At 48.3% G+C, this 15,611-nt stretch overlaps 7 protein-coding genes across 7 annotated transcripts; 5 read left to right on the forward strand and 2 right to left on the reverse strand.

The window, feature by feature from the left end:
* Positions 1–398: 398 nt before the first annotated feature.
* Positions 399–775, forward strand: RhiXN_01093 (uncharacterized protein; the record flags this gene model as incomplete). The annotated part of the gene is made up of 3 exons (XM_043320912.1): positions 399–443; positions 497–609; positions 664–775. 3 exons carry the CDS (start codon positions 399–401, stop codon positions 773–775), a joined length of 270 nt encoding a protein of 89 aa, XP_043179924.1.
* A 119-nt stretch (positions 776–894) lies between these two features.
* On the reverse strand, positions 895–1,497 carry RhiXN_01094 (transcription elongation factor S-II; the record flags this gene model as incomplete). Its single annotated transcript, XM_043320913.1, has 5 exons — positions 895–972; positions 1,024–1,080; positions 1,137–1,252; positions 1,302–1,406; positions 1,458–1,497. The coding sequence occupies 5 exons, from the start codon at positions 1,495–1,497 to the stop codon at positions 895–897; spliced, it is 396 nt and encodes a 131-aa protein (XP_043179925.1).
* A 173-nt stretch (positions 1,498–1,670) lies between these two features.
* Positions 1,671–3,708, forward strand: RhiXN_01095 (AGC/NDR protein kinase; the record flags this gene model as incomplete). The annotated part of the gene is made up of 8 exons (XM_043320914.1): positions 1,671–1,926; positions 1,986–2,303; positions 2,372–2,610; positions 2,662–2,760; positions 2,819–2,872; positions 2,972–3,004; positions 3,056–3,285; positions 3,339–3,708. The coding sequence occupies 8 exons, from the start codon at positions 1,671–1,673 to the stop codon at positions 3,706–3,708; spliced, it is 1,599 nt and encodes a 532-aa protein (XP_043179926.1).
* Positions 3,709–5,704: 1,996 nt separating this feature from the next.
* RhiXN_01096 (aromatic ring-opening dioxygenase LigB subunit) lies at positions 5,705–7,179 on the forward strand (the record flags this gene model as incomplete). Its single annotated transcript, XM_043320915.1, has 6 exons — positions 5,705–5,852; positions 5,915–6,094; positions 6,143–6,198; positions 6,254–6,403; positions 6,786–6,923; positions 6,985–7,179. 6 exons carry the CDS (start codon positions 5,705–5,707, stop codon positions 7,177–7,179), a joined length of 867 nt encoding a protein of 288 aa, XP_043179927.1.
* A 756-nt stretch (positions 7,180–7,935) lies between these two features.
* RhiXN_01097 (uncharacterized protein) lies at positions 7,936–8,977 on the forward strand (the record flags this gene model as incomplete). The annotated part of the gene is made up of 3 exons (XM_043320916.1): positions 7,936–8,037; positions 8,098–8,289; positions 8,342–8,977. 3 exons carry the CDS (start codon positions 7,936–7,938, stop codon positions 8,975–8,977), a joined length of 930 nt encoding a protein of 309 aa, XP_043179928.1.
* A 530-nt stretch (positions 8,978–9,507) lies between these two features.
* Positions 9,508–10,761, reverse strand: RhiXN_01098 (uncharacterized protein; the record flags this gene model as incomplete). Its single annotated transcript, XM_043320917.1, has 2 exons — positions 9,508–9,903; positions 9,958–10,761. The coding sequence occupies 2 exons, from the start codon at positions 10,759–10,761 to the stop codon at positions 9,508–9,510; spliced, it is 1,200 nt and encodes a 399-aa protein (XP_043179929.1).
* Positions 10,762–11,439: 678 nt separating this feature from the next.
* Positions 11,440–14,941, forward strand: RhiXN_01099 (CHAT domain protein; the record flags this gene model as incomplete). Its single annotated transcript, XM_043320918.1, has 3 exons — positions 11,440–14,097; positions 14,147–14,378; positions 14,427–14,941. The coding sequence occupies 3 exons, from the start codon at positions 11,440–11,442 to the stop codon at positions 14,939–14,941; spliced, it is 3,405 nt and encodes a 1,134-aa protein (XP_043179930.1).
* Positions 14,942–15,611: the final 670 nt, after the last annotated feature.

Consider the following 15,611-nt stretch of genomic DNA (forward strand, 5'->3'; position numbering starts at 1 on the left):
TCGAGTCCTGGAAGGGGGAAAGACGAGGATGGTACATGACGACACCCGAGTTTTTTAGGGTGAATGAGGGAGCAGGACCCCGGGGGCATTCTCCTAATGCAATATTATCGAGTTCTTCCACGTCCTTACCTCACCTGTTAGGAAGCTCCGATTTACCACATAGGAGGATAGGTCCTGGGTAACACGTTGTGCGTCCCGCAGGGCACTGCAGGTGAGAACACGAGGTGATCACACAATAGACGAACCAGGTATGACGCTAATTTCAGACGTCTCTGGGGTCCCCCCGCATATAGCCGCCCGGCGCATATTTCACATCTATATTGACACGTCGAGGTGGCGGTACACTGCTCGAATTAGTTCCTGGCTTTGCGGACAACAGCCCTACTACGACAGCGACCATGGTGAGCTCACAATTGGAGTCGGCGGATTATGCACAAATAAAGGTAGATGGCACTATACCATGATGCGATGACGCGCACTAACACGTTGAATAAAGGCGTTGCATGAATCACTTCCGGCTTTTGCGCCGTTGATTCCAACTGGAGTACTCCCATACCTTGCGTTTGTGCTATTGACTAGCACGTTCGCACTCGGGTTTTACTTTTCTACGTAAGTGCTATTCTTCCTATCTAGCTAAGGTTCACCCCTAAATGTCTCCGACAGTCTCCCCAAAAACATCACGCGGCCACATGAAATCGTCGTGTCTGTCCTCGCCAGTGTACTGAGCGGCCTAGGTGTTGTCGCATTGTTCAATAGTGTTGGAGTATATGTCTGAATCCTATCCAATATACCCTCCGCTGCTTGGTACTTGGCATATAGCGTGGTCCTGCTGCGGAGCCTAGTTGTTGATACGCCATCCATGTCGGCATTCCGGGTTGAGACACTGTGGACGAGTTAGTATGTCGGTTGAGGGATGACAGGCGTAACACATGCCTCCAAAAATATGGTACTGCCTTCGTCGGCACTTCGCAACTAAAGTCGACCGTCAACTATTGAAATCACATTTATAGTCAAGAAGAGTACCTGTCGCTCTTGGGAAAGAGCCTCTTTGTGGCCGCACTTAGGGCATGTTTCCGCAGTCTATCGATACAATCTCAGCATATTCTAGACGATTGGGAGGGTGCATGCACACTTACTTTGGTTTTTACATTGGCATCCAAATGCTCTTTGGTCTGAGTGGTGCGTTTCAGTTGGAGAACAGAAGGGAACGCATCAGGGCGTGAGCGGGTCTCGACTTGGTGATTCTCGTAGGCTGTTTGTTTTCAATTGAAGGAACCATGTTAAGGAATATGCAGACATACAGCTAGCAGGCTCGAGGTGACCGCATTGCTCGCACTTGACATGCGGGGCATCCTCCCCAGGAAGATCCAAGAGGGTGCCGCAAGTCGGACAAAAGAGGAGAGAACCTACGTGTGCATCAGTTATGAGGTATATCCCAAGTTAAGATTATCTCAGACCAATGCGATGAGCACGCGGCGGTTCGACTTTGGCAGGCATCGAGGTTGAAAGAGGGTCAAAGAAGTCCCCATAAACTGACGCTCGGCTTTTCTGAAAATCTCCATCTTATCTTATCTCGTTTTGGATAATCACGTGATAAATCAAACAACGCTCCCCTTTCCTTGCTGCGACCCCTATTTACGACATACTCACGACCTTTTACCTTTACTGAAATGCCTCATATATGGAATCGTGGTGGGGTTGATAGCTCTTTCAGTACGCCACCCGCATCCCCGAAAAAACGTGGGGTCGAAGGATTACCCAATACAGACGAAGACGTACATATGCTCACGGCCAAACTTGCAATCGACGACGTTCACATGGATACTGCTCGCACTGGTACTCGAAAGGGAGCTGGCCTCCAGATATGGGAGCGCGAGGCACTCAATAGTCCCGAGGTTAAACGAAAGGCGGTGGTCGCGCAAATGTGTAAGCACACGCTACGCGTTTAAATATATCCAGCTTACCAGTTCCATGATTCTTTTCAGTTTTTCTCGACTATTATTTCCAGAACCTAGGATATCTTGCATCTAGAAAGGAACGACGCGCCGCGTTTGATGCAGATACGCGTGGACGCGGGCTCAGTCCTGCCGAGTATGCGGCCGAGTTCAAGTCGTACTGTGGTCGTGAGCGTGTAGTTCTGCGTAGGCGCCGTGCCAAGCTACGCGTCGACCAGTTCCATATTATCGCACAGGTTGGGCAGGGTGGATATGGAGAGGTTTACTTGGCACGCAAGAAGGAAACAGGAGAGGTTTGCGCGCTCAAGAAGATGCGCAAAAGGACACTACACAAGATGGATGAGGCGAGTATGAGAATATAGCTTTCCAATCACATAACTCATACTTCTTTCCATAGATTCGGCATGTATTGGTAGAGCGTGATATCCTGACTGCAACCAAGACACCTTGGCTTGTTCGCCTACTTTACGCTTTCCAAGATCCCACATTCGTGTACCTTGCGATGGAATATGTACCAGGTGGTGACTTCCGTACCTTACTGAACAACTCGGGAGTCTTGAAGGAAGAACATGCGCGCTTCTATATTAGCGAGATGATCCAAGCTGTCTCGGAGCTTCATAAACTAGGATACATCCATCGTGACTTGAAACCAGAGGTGAGTTCGCTTTTAGCACGCGGTGCCTCGTATTAATCAGAATCTATTCAGAACTTCCTGGTCGATGGGACTGGTCATGTTAAGCTCACTGACTTTGGGTTGGCCACCGGTGCACTGAATCCTAAAATCGTTGAGTCTCTTAAGCACAAGGTATGGGCTTTTCTTCGGGTATCCCACATACTGTCACTTATTTAAATCATCTATGCAGCTCGAAGAAGCATCAGATGAGAACGTTGTTCACCGAAGTACATGGACAGGCGTAGTATGTACCGAAGTATGCGGAATGAGGATGCCCGCTATGTAAGCATTGACACCCCAGCGCGGTACATGACCTGGTATTAATGCTTAAAATGATACCCAGGCCGACTCAATCGTCGGCTCTCCTGATTACATGGTGTGTATTCGCCCCCGATCTGACTCTACAATCGGTCTAACACCATACTAGGCCCCCGAGGTCCTTCGCGGAAAGCCGTACACATACAGTGTAGACTTCTGGTCGCTGGGATGTATCCTATTCGAATTCCTCTCGGGATTCCCTCCATTCTCGGGTGGATCATCTGATGAGACCTGGGCTAATCTCAAGAACTGGAACAAGGTGTTGAAACGGCCTGAATACGACCGACCTGAAGATTTGATCTTCAATCTGAGTGATGTCGCCTGGGACTGCATCACCAGGTAAAATCACCCTACTAAATGTCCATGAATGCATGCACTAACAAACAGCTTAGGTTAATTGCAGGCGCCAGCACCCGACCTTCCAAACTCCCCCAAATCGCAGACCATCCGTTCTTTGAAGGATCTCACTGGGAAGATCTTCGCTCGATCCCTGCGCCCTTTGTACCAGCATTGGACAGCGAGGAGGACGTTGGTTATTACGACGACTTTACCAACTCTGAAGATATGGCCAAATACGCTGAAGTCCAAGCAAAACAGCGATCCGTGGACAAGGTGGCCGAAAAAGAAGAGAAGTTTGGACGGGGCGTTTGGGTTGGATTCACGTTTGGAAAGAACGGGATGGGTCCAAAGGGAATGAATGCGATGGTTACGGGCAGCGGGATTGCCGAGGTCGAGGAGGGCCATTTGGACACGATTTTCTAGTGTGGGCTTTGGTGTAGACTATATTACGGCTATCATGAGATTTAATGATTTCGATTGTTTGGTTTAAACTCTGGGCGAGGCCTGAATTCCTAGTTGGACCGGGTAATACTTATCAACTCAATCAATCCTGATCGGGTACGCACACAATGATATGTTTATAAATATCGAGTGTTCGTACTTGGGTATCGTGGTCGGCGGCGCAGTTGATGCAGAAATTTATTGAGCCTTATACATCAGTCTTTTATTGATATGACTGTGCCGCTGTGACCGTCGCAGCAAGTGGCTGTGCCCGATCACGGCTGGTCCGAACCGATGTCGGCCAACAGTATATGATGCCTGAAGCCGAGATAAATGTATCAAGATAGCCCTTCATAACACTCACGCACGTTGATCAAGAAACAAGTATAAATGACACACTTCGAGCCACATATTTATCCATAGCGCACTTCTACCTCTCCCCCCCTCGCATACCAGGACCATGGCTACGCAAGTGGATAACTAGGCCGGGTGTTTGCTTCTACTTATAGACGCTTTCAGGTACACCCTTTCGAGCAATGATCCGAGAAACACAATTCTTACAGATCAGGAAGGTAAAATCATATATAATGTATGTTTCAGACTCACAAGATCGAGACAAACGAGCTAAGGGAATTCTACAGATATCGACACCAAATCTATTAATGAACGTGTCCACCACAATCACTCGAGGCGACGGCTCCGTGGTCGCGGTCATCCACTGGAATGTCCTTGGTAAAAACGAAATCTCAATGAATGGGACAACTCAGCGGGTCGTTGATGTTTTTCCCAGGTCCAAGACACTAACAAGGTGGGTATATGCATATATCTCATCATCTTGGGTCTAGTTCTATTTTCTTTGTTGCTAGATCTCGAGTATACACAGCAGGTGCAGAACCGTTTAAATGGAAGAACAGCACCAAGTTATATGTAAGTGGTTCCGATATGTGATTCCGATAGCCGGATGGCAACTATGTTCGTAGTGCGTGTCGGAGAGCAGTGGATTGAATATAGCAACCTACTACAAGTCACTGTTCGCGATGTTTAGGGAGAAGAAGTCGACCCTTGATATTTCGCCGAGTGCACTACACCTTTCAGATCTTCTAGTAGGCACGTAGTATTAACCATTAATTCCATTGAAACTATGACTAACTGCGGGGCTTAGTGACGTGGTGCATCATGGAAAGGGAGGGGGAGGATTAGGTTGTGGTTGTTGTCTAACCAGAGCTTAAATCACCTCTTCAAGCAGGTAGTCGGTGAATTGTTCTCAAGTCGATACTTTCATCTTCCTTCTCGACAGAAGCTTTCACAAATCTGGCAGAGTTTTATCATCGGGTACGCATATAACTCGAGCATATCTCACAATAAATTTCCCTTGTTATTATGAGAGGATTCGTAGCTCTGCACGGTACACGAAACCAATCGACGCCATCTTTATTTTTACTTGTTTTATTTTCTATCGCCAATTCCTCTCAGAACTTGTGAATATATCGTGACCTTCCATAGACCTTGGGCTTGGATCAGTTCGTTCCCGACGGTCATTATGAATCAGTAATCATCAATTAACCCCTAGTTTGCATGCATCTATCTCTTTTCAATTTGACTATGACAGTCGCAGACCCTCCTAACTACCACACCTTATGGCGTGACAGCAAATATAATATATCTCAAATCTGACATAATACTCGAATATATTGGGACTCAATTGTGGATCACATTATAGTTTCGCTGAAACCGCAGAACCCACCCTGGAGCGATCCACGGCGCTTATTCCTTCCGCTTACCAACGCGGTGCCAAATCAACCGCCCAGCGCTTTATCTTACACCAAGCTGACTGACGACCCTAAAGAGGCGCTCGGGCACAAAGAGTGGTATATAGGGCTGCAACGCACGCACTGCCCATGAATCCAGTATATTTGAACTCACGCTGGCTCCACATTTACTATTATTTTTCTCCCTCTTCATTACCGCTATCGCTACGATGATAATTCCCGACATTGACACCGTGGCTACGAACCAAAGTTCAGCCTTGCCTCTAACAGACGACGCATGGGAGACAGCTCTGGAGTCCCTCCCTTCAGCTGAACGTAATAATGGGAAGATACCTGCTTTTTTCTTTGCTCACGGAAGTACGTCCTTTTCTCAATTTGTGGCGGCTCGGTAATTTAGCTTTGATTATCTATGTTGATAGGCCCCAACCTTCTTCGCGACACTACTGGAGACCCCTTGTTCTCTAACATGCGTAGTCAAGATATTAACGGAACTCTACCACGTTTTCTGAAGAAATTTGGACCCGCATTGATGGATAAGTACAACCCCAAAGGCATCGTAGTGTTTAGCGCACACTGGGAAGAAGATGAAGAGGTCCTAGGTACGCTTTAATGCTCCTCTTTTTGAAATTATATATCGACAAAAGTAGTGAGTAACTATGATGAGAATCCATTGTTAATGGATTACTATGGTTTTGAGCCTTGGGTATGTGTATCAATAGGTCATTCAACCATAATGGAAGAAACTAACAGATGCATAGATGTACCGAGTCAAATTCAAATCCCGTGGTGATCCGGAGCTTTCTGAGCGAATCGTGAATGTCCTGAAAGCTGGGGGGTTTAAGTCACGTACACTCGGGAAGACAGAGTGGAGGGGGCATGACGGAAGACGTGGGGCTAGCGGAATCGGGGTTAGTTACTGATTGAAATATTTGACTACAGCTGGTAGACTGACTTGAATATCTGCATTGGCTTTGGCTCGCTCTACCTAATTATCTTTCGGTATTTGTATCCGATATGACGATATGGTCTTGCGGACATTTCTCCTTTCACAACCCCTCCCTAAAAGTTCGACCATGGGGTGTTCGTCCCTTTCAAGTTCATGTTCGGTGATGAATTCACTTCTATACCTATAGTTGAAGTTTCCCAAGACGGAGACCTTTCTCCAGAACGGAATTGGAAAATCGGAAGAGCCGTGGACTGCCTGAGGTAGGGGTGCCCTATTTATTTCCTTCCGTTTTCTCGTCACCACCCCCGACCTCGATTTTAACGTCAAGGGATACCACTTTACAGGTCGGAAGGCTATTTGGTACTTTCTGGGGGTTAACTATACACACTTTCCAAGACTGGTCAGCATGGCATGAGGACAGTGCCGCCCCGCCGTACCTGGCATTCCATAAAGCTTTGTTGAGAGCCTTGATCGTTCAGGATGTGAGCTATTTTTTCTTCCATCCCCGGATGTCGTCTATTTAATGCTAACAAATTCATATAGCCGACTGAACGAAAAAAGGCCCTCCTATCACTTACTTCTCACCCTGCATTCCGTATTTCTCATCCAAGGGAAGATCATTTCACTCCACTCTACGTTGCGGCCGGTGCCGGAGATATTGGCGGGTCGATTGTGTTAGACGCAAACTATGGCCTAGCTAGCGTTGCATTTGGAATCGAGAATCAGAGAAATGCATAAGAGGATAAATTAATGGGATTGGGTATCACGCTGAGTGTATTATTCTTTACTATACACAGCCCTTATGTGAATATTCCTCTGCCTACTCCTTTCGAGTGCTTTGATCCCGCAGCTAGCATTGGAAAAGCTAGGGCAATCCACGAAAGAAGTACGCCCAATCCAAAAAAGTGTGCGACCTTGATCCTGGTAACTAATTGGTCAAACGTAACTATGTTGAGCGAATGTAGCAAAAATTCCACTCTTGGGAAAATACCAACGCTATCCAAAAGTCGCTAATTATAACTTGCTATCATGATTGATGGTTTCGAGCGGGTGCGTTCCAGGGTGATTCTCAAACATGTTTGATTATCTATGCTTTGTTTGACCAATTGTCTTAAAACCCGCAGCGAGGAAGTAGTCATATGAAATATGGTATGAACAAGAATAGCCGGAGTTTGTGACTTCTTGTCATTTGCCGAGGGATTTGGAGCATCGGTCAGTCTTCCTATTACACAAATACGGTTCTAGCTCCGTAATTATGCTCATAATCTCTAAAACACGCAGTCTTTTGACGCCTTTAGGGCCAACGAAGTGCGGACCGCAGCATTTTCTCTCAACGCTTCAATGCACAGGTTCTTACCACTTAGCCCACCTGGAGGAGCCTGTAGACTGAGGTTATAGCTATATAAGACCACTAATCTCGACCGATCAGCCCAACATTCATCCACTCTCGTTCTATTTGTACTCACTGATCATTGTATCTCCCTTGACCTCATCATGTTTAAGCTTACTCGTGCTTTCGTCGTCGCCGCCGTCCTCAGTAGCAGCGTATTATGTGCGCCTGTTCCTCAAGACCTTGGTAAGCCTATCAGTGCTGGCGTGAGTATCGCACATATATTACAGTTTATCGATATCACTCAATATGGCCTGCGTTTGCAGCAATCCGCCGATCCGTCTGCGCACGCGAGCAGTGTATTCGGCACCACCGCACAGGACCCCAACTACCAGTCTCGTCCCACCGCACTTTGCATCGTCCCTGACATGGCCAAGGATGCTGGACTCTCACAAGGTCAGGAGCAGCTGGTAGTCAAGCAGGCACTCGAGCTGTGCCCTCAGGCAAAGACAATTGCTGTACGTCCGCTCGCCAAGCCAAAGAGCTATGTACTGATGTTGCATTCGGTAGGTCTCGTCAAAGAGCCCAAAGCGCAGCCGACAAGTCCCCAATGGTGGCGTACCAGCACCTCCACCCGTCCGTGAGCCTCAGCCAGGTGCCCCTCACGCGGTTCGTTCAGTCAATGACCAACCTCTAAACGTGGAAGCTCCTCAGCCACCACTCCCCAAGCCTGTTCCCGCTGTTCCCGCTGTTCCCGAGCCACATGTAGCCCGCGACCTCCCACCTAACCCCGAACCTGTTCCACACTTTTCACCCGAGCCACTTCCTGCCGTACCTCACCAGGTCGCCTCTCGCTCTCCGCCTACTCCAGCACCGAACCCCCAGGTGCCCCCTCAACCAGAGCCTATGCACCCTCACCCGGTCGCTCGGACAGATGCGGGGAAACCGCCAAAGGACGAGCAACCTCCGCGTCCGCTGCCATCGCCTGTTCCAGAAGCCCCTCGGCCGCATGTGGCCCGGTCCAAAGGTCAACCCCAGCCCGTTCATCAGCCCGAACTTCAGCCAGTACCCGAGGCAGCTCCCCAGCCAGATGCTCCTCATCCCCGTGTAGCTCGTTTTGAACACCCCCAGGTCACGCGCCCGAACACTGAGCTCCCACCCCAGTCGATTCCTCAGCCAGACGGACCTCTCCCAGTTGAGCATTGATTTTATTTTTGCGTTTCAGAATGTTGTACAGATAGGTAGAGCACTTGGACATTCGTGCATATAGTCTCTCCTATAGCTTCGCTCCTTATTTTTTAATGCATATTAGTTTCCTTGGACAGATACTCGCACGTGGTGAGAAACTTGCAGATGAAAAAAAAAGCCGCTGCACTTGAACACTCCCAATAATCCGATTGACGGTATCTCCCGTTGAGTACCACACGGGCCAGTAAGCTCAAGAAGACTGCTTGAAGGATGGTATTGCTACTATTCGTATTAAGCATCGGTTGTACTGGTGATACATGATGGATATATCGGAAACATGAAGACAAACGTGGGCACAATGAAAGAGACGAAGTGAATTCGAAAGATGTATTTCAGGACGAGAAATGCGAAGGGTATGAATTACTGAGAGTATCCGGATGGCGAAAATAAAAGTCTAATTCCCGGAAAAAAAAGAACCGAAAAACAAAGGACAGAGTAACAATAAGAATACTGGACGATGATGGGATGCAGTTCAAAAAGTCAATGTCTTAGCCGTGCCTCCTTTTTCTATCCGTATAAGTGTAGATACCGACTGGAAATATGACTCGCTCCAAGTTCGGATGAATCCGGTGCCATGACTTTACTATTTGTATATGGCATTGCTGATCATGGAGCGCGTCAGAGATTGGGATCGACCAGCTATCTGTGGCTCCGAATTCCGATTGTGGGAGTATGTAGCGAGGTGAAGGTACCGAAAGAACATTAGAAATATTTTCTGTTAGGGTATTCGTCTGTGATAGCATATCAGAAGTTGTTCTGGTAGGCCGTGGGCCAGGGATTTTGCGAATGTATGCGCCTAGATCTGGTGGCCGAGACATCAGGACGAGGGTTCTGAGGCTTGGAAACTTGGGTAGAATAAATGCGAACATATTATGCAGTTCATCCTGACCATGGTTGCGCTAAGTAATATAAATGAGTGGTCATGGACTCCAACTCACCCGTTTGATACAGCCTTCGTGTATTTCCAGTCTCAACAGGGCGATGAACGGAGCGTATAGACCGAGAACAGCTAGTCCCGGTGTCAAAATCTTCGGGACCATCGAAATAGCGTTAACGTCCACGCCGACAACAAGCTCTAGCGATTCCGGCGGCTTGGCCGACCGAAGTGCCATGATAAGTTCAATGAAGGAGCCGGATTTGCCGATTGTCCCCAGTACGGAGAGTCGAGAAAGGCGTGACAGACGCGTCCGTATCAGCACGGGGAGCAGCTGTAATGGAGCAGCCAGGTCTCGTAGCGCGGGAAGCGCTTCAGGGTCAAGAGTAGATATATCTTCCGGTCGACAGACAACATACAGTTCCTCAATACATGGCTGGGTTGACAAGAATTGGGAGACTGGGTATGAAGGGTCGGAAGCGATAATGCAGACGAACTTTTTGAGCCGACAGGACATTTGGCTCATGACACTAGATGTTGCGTATGTGCCAAGCTGAAGCGAGAGTGTGTGCAACTCCGTCATGTTACCTAGCGCACGGGTAAGGAGGGCATGGAATGGTCGTAGGATGTTGGAAGGGGAAAGATGAAGAGAGAATGACCGTACCATATGCGCCAGCTCCAAGTTTGTTGATAGCGTAAGCAGGCATCGTGTGGTGCGAGATATGTTCATGTGCGGGATGGACGCGTACAATGTACGAATAGAAATGGAATAAACACTGTGGGATACCAACGAAAGTTGAGCTTGAGTGCCCATATCTGCGTATCGAGATACGAGATCAAGCAGCTCGGTGGGGAGTCTCACAACCATCGTGGTCTCTCTCTGGCGGTGATGGACTTGGCTAAGCCGGGGAGGTTGATCGGCAATGTTGGTATATCAAATTAGCTAATCACCGTGGGGTTGGTTCTTGACCCTGGCCCTATCCCTGTCCTCTGAATAGTATCTATGAATTGACGTTCATCCATGAAAAGCACTCAAGCACTTAAAATATCTGTGTGAATTCTAACTCTCCGGATTTCAAAAGGCTTTTTGTGGACTTTTCACAACAAACAGCAGATTTTCGAACGAATAAAACTAAATGTCCGGTGAACGCGTAAGTAATACGCCTCCGGACTATGATTGCCTCTGTGGACAACTGACTCAATAGTAAGAATAAAGACACGAGCACGATTCAACACATCTTAAATAATGTACTGAATGATGAAAGCTCGTTAAGAAGGACTGATTTGCATACAAGTTATCAGATACCAGTGGTCGATCATAGTGAGCATAAAAGCGATTCTGAAGCACTTTCTCCATCGACTCACAATCGTACGCGTGCCCGTAGCTTATGAAGCCCTGCTTCAGCTAGGAGCTTATCATTTTAGTCAATATCGGCACTCCAAGAAACTCGAAGATATCCATAAAACAATTGAGTATGGAACTCGCGCACTCGATCTGACTCCCCAAGATCATCCAGATTTGCCACGCCGCCATGCTGCGCTAGGCATGTCATATGCCCATCGATATCAACGACTTGGTGATACCAACGATCTCGAGAAAGCACTTGAATGCAAACATCGGGCCCTCGCACTCACTCCTGACGGTCACCCAGATTTACCGCGCCATTACGCTGCATTGGGCGTATCATACACGGATCAATACCGACACTTTGGTAAACTCGCTGATCTTGAGAAAGCGATCGAATACGACTACCAAGCACTTGAACTTACTCCAGATGGCCACCCGGACTTGTCACGCCGCCATGCTGCACTCGGTGTGTCGTATACCGACCGATATCAACGTCTGAACGAAGTCGGCGACCTTGCGAAAGCAATCGAATTCAAGTCTCGAGCGCTTGCATTAACTCCCAGTGGCGACCCGGACTTGCCAGATCGACATGCAGCGCTAGGTGCTTCATATGCTGATCGATATAGGCATCTGAGCGAAGTCAGTGACCTTGAGAAAGCCATTGAATACAAGTCACAGGCGCTCGCCTTGACTCCCAGTGGCCACCCATCCTTACCCGACCGGCATGCTACGTTGGGTGTGTCACATAGTGATCGATACCAACGCCTAGGGGAAATCTACGACCTCGAGAAGGCAATTCAATGCGACTCTTGCGCACTTGAACTCACCCCCGTCGATCACCTGACTTTGCCAGATCGGCATGCTGCGTTAGGCGTATCATACCGTGATCGACATCAACGCCTTGGTGAACTCGGTGACCTTGAGAAAGCACTCGAACATAATTCCCGGGCACTCTCATTAACCCCCGGCGATCATCCAGCCTTGCCAGGCCGATATGCTGCGCTGGGGGTTTCATACAGCGATCGATATAGACATCTAGGCGAACTGACAAATCTCGAGAAAGCAATCGAATACAATGATCGTGCCCTTACACTCACTCCCGATAATCACCCCGACTTGCGGCGTCGCCATGCTGCAATGGGTGTCCTATATGCCGATCGATATAAACGCTTAGGAGAGCTTGCCGATCTTGAGAAAGCAATCGAATACGACCGCCAGGCGCTTGTCCTAACTCCCGACGGCCATTCAAGCTTGCCAGATCGTCATGCTGCACTAGGCGCATCACACGGCGACCGGTATCGACGCCTTGGCGAACTCGTTGACCTCGAGCAAGCAATCGAACGCAACCATCATGCACTCATGCTTACTCCCGAAGGCCACCCGAACCTCCCAGACCGACATGCTAATTTAGGCGCGTCACACAACGACCGATATAAGCGCCTTGGTGAACTCAACGACCTTGACAAAGCAATCGAATGCGACTCTCAAGCGCTCGCATTGACCTCGGACGATCACCCAGACTTTCCGGCTCGATATGCTGCCCTGGGTGTCCTGTACACCGATCGATATCGACACACGGGCGAAATCGCTGACGTTGAGAAAGCAATCGAAACCAAGTTCCAGGCGCTCACGCTTACTCCTAATGGTCACCCAGATTTGCAACGCCGTCATGCTGCGCTGGGTATATCATACATCGACCGATATCGGTGTCTGGGTCTAATCGCTGATCTCAATGACGCTATTGAATTCTTCACTGATGCGCTCACATTCACTCCCGAAGGACACTCTGATTTGTCAGACCGCCATGCTAATCTAGGGGTGTCGTATAGTGATCGGTATCGACGCCTGAGCGAGCTTACGGACCTCAAGAAGGCAATGGAACACCACTCTCGTGCGCTGAACCTCACCCCCTATGGCCACTCGCAATTGCCTTTAAGGCATTTTAATTTGGGTATATCTTGCCATCAACAATACCAGCAGACACACGATTCTTCCCACTTGAACAATTCACTCAGCTCCTTCCGTGAAGCTTCTCAACTATTGAACGGAGTACCGCGCGATGTGTTTGACAATGCTTTCCGCTGGGCAAACCTTGCGTCCAAACATAGCCACCTTGGATGCATTGAAGCCTTCCAAGCCACAATCGATCTTCTTCCTCATTTCATATGGCTTGGCTCTACAACGACTCAACGATATCGTGATATATCATCCACCGAGAACCTAGCCGTGCGAGCTGCCTCTGCTGCCATCCTTTCGTGCAAATACGCACTGGCACTTGAATGGCTCGAACACGCACGATGTGTAGTTTGGAGCCAAAGCCTTATGCTTCGGTCTCCTGTGAATATACTTCAAGCCTCCCACCCGGACCTTGCTACTCAACTTCAGTCGATTTCTCGGCAGCTACATCATGCGAATTCTCAGTCTTCATCATCTCATCCGGTCGTAGATGCTCCAGACCATCGCCACCGTCTAGCCAGGGAGTACAATGATTTGGTAGCCCAGGCACGCAAGCTACCAGGATTCGAGGGTTTTCTTCTACCGACAAAGACCAGCGAGCTGATCGAGGCTGCTCGAAACGGACCCGTCGTGGTTATCAATTGCGAAGAAAATCATTGCGATGCACTCATAGTCATGCCTGGGAGTGGCGACATTACCCATGTTCCTCTTCCTAATTTCACTGGCACAAAAGCTCAGTACACTCGTATTGAAATGGAAAAGTCAATCAGGAGTAGGCAACCAAGTGAACGTGGCACGAAGCGCCGACCGGCACAAGAGGAAGAAGTTGATTTTGAAAAAATACTCGCAAGTCTCTGGTATGACATCGTGAAACCAGTGCTAGACTTCCTCGAATATACGGTACGTTCAAATATTTGGACCAAATAAGATGTCGCTCATCATGTCACAGCATAAAACTGATGAAATCTCCAGAAAAATGCCGCATATAACATGGTGTCCAACTGGTGCAATATCGTTCCTACCGCTGCACGCTGCCGGAGATTACGAACGACCACAATCAAGAGTGTTTGACTACGTGATATCTTCTTACACCCCCACCCTCACTGCTCTCCTCTCTTCGTCTTCTAGCACGCTGGATCGTGACTGTCGCGTACTAGTCATTGGCCAAGAGGCTACACCAGGTCATTAGCAGCTGCCAGGAACTACGAAGGAGCTCGAGTGTGTTGTAGGTCGCATACAAGACCGAGCGGGATACTTACAATTACTGGGAAGTCAAGCGACTACCACGGCCGTGCTCGATGCAATGGAACATCATGACTGGGTTCACCTCGCCTGCCACGCTCACCAAAACGTCCACGATCCAACTGACAGCGGATTCTTCCTGCACAACGGCACCCTGAACCTCGCGTCCATCAACCAGCGGTCGCTCAAGAACAAAGGCCTGGCCTTCCTCTCGGCTTGTCAGACCGCAACAGGCGATGAACAGTTACCTGACGAAGCGATACATCTCGCATCCGGTATGCTGACGGCTGGGTACTCGAGCGTTATTGCGACGATGTGGTCGGTTTATGACGATGATGCGCCGCTGGTAGCCGATAGGGTGTATGCGCAACTAATGAAAGATGGAAGGATTGGTAACGGAGAAGCAGGGAAAGCGCTACACAATGCACTCGGAGAACTGCGGGACAAGGTCGGAGAGAAGGAGTTTAGTCATTGGGTACCTTATATCCACATAGGCTCATAAGTAGGCGGGGATGAATGTGATCAAGGGCTTGAAAGATTCCTGAAGGCTGCGGTGGAATACGAAGTAGATAAAGAATACTATAGGATGTGATAAATGTATGAAATGCTACCTTACCGCCGTAAAATGGATAGAATTAAGATAGAAGGAGTGTATAACACATAGCACCTATCAAATCAATTTCGCACATGCATAACGCCATTATTCTAGTTCGTCAATCGTTCTAATTGGGATATTCTGGTTTGAATTTATCTAGGGAGAGAGGTAGCAACAAAGTTATGTAGTTATAAGTGATCACAAAGAGAGTGTACTACAGTAGAAGGATAGAACAAATTGCCCAATTGTTGTACAGTGAGCAAGTGAACATGAGGAGGGGTTGACTTGGATTTGAAATTTAATGCCACCTTAGGTAACATCCAGTGGCACACTACCACCCAGCCACCACCATTGTGGAAGAGGCTCAGAAAATGTTTGCTATTATATCTTGGGTATCTTGCTGTGTAACTTGCTGAAATAATAATTTACAACTTTACAAGGTCTCCTTGCCCAGATCTGGTTCCCCAGAGTCTCAAACGTGAACTACTCACAGTCAGTAACTTGTCACCCTGGGAGTAAGCCTAAATGAAGTGAGAAAGCAGTTATGACTTCTGCACTACCCAAATCCCAGAGTTCA

The sequence above is a fragment of the Rhizoctonia solani genome, chromosome 4 (genome assembly GCF_016906535.1).
Source record: "Rhizoctonia solani chromosome 4, complete sequence".
Lineage (NCBI taxonomy): Eukaryota > Fungi > Basidiomycota > Agaricomycetes > Cantharellales > Ceratobasidiaceae > Rhizoctonia > Rhizoctonia solani.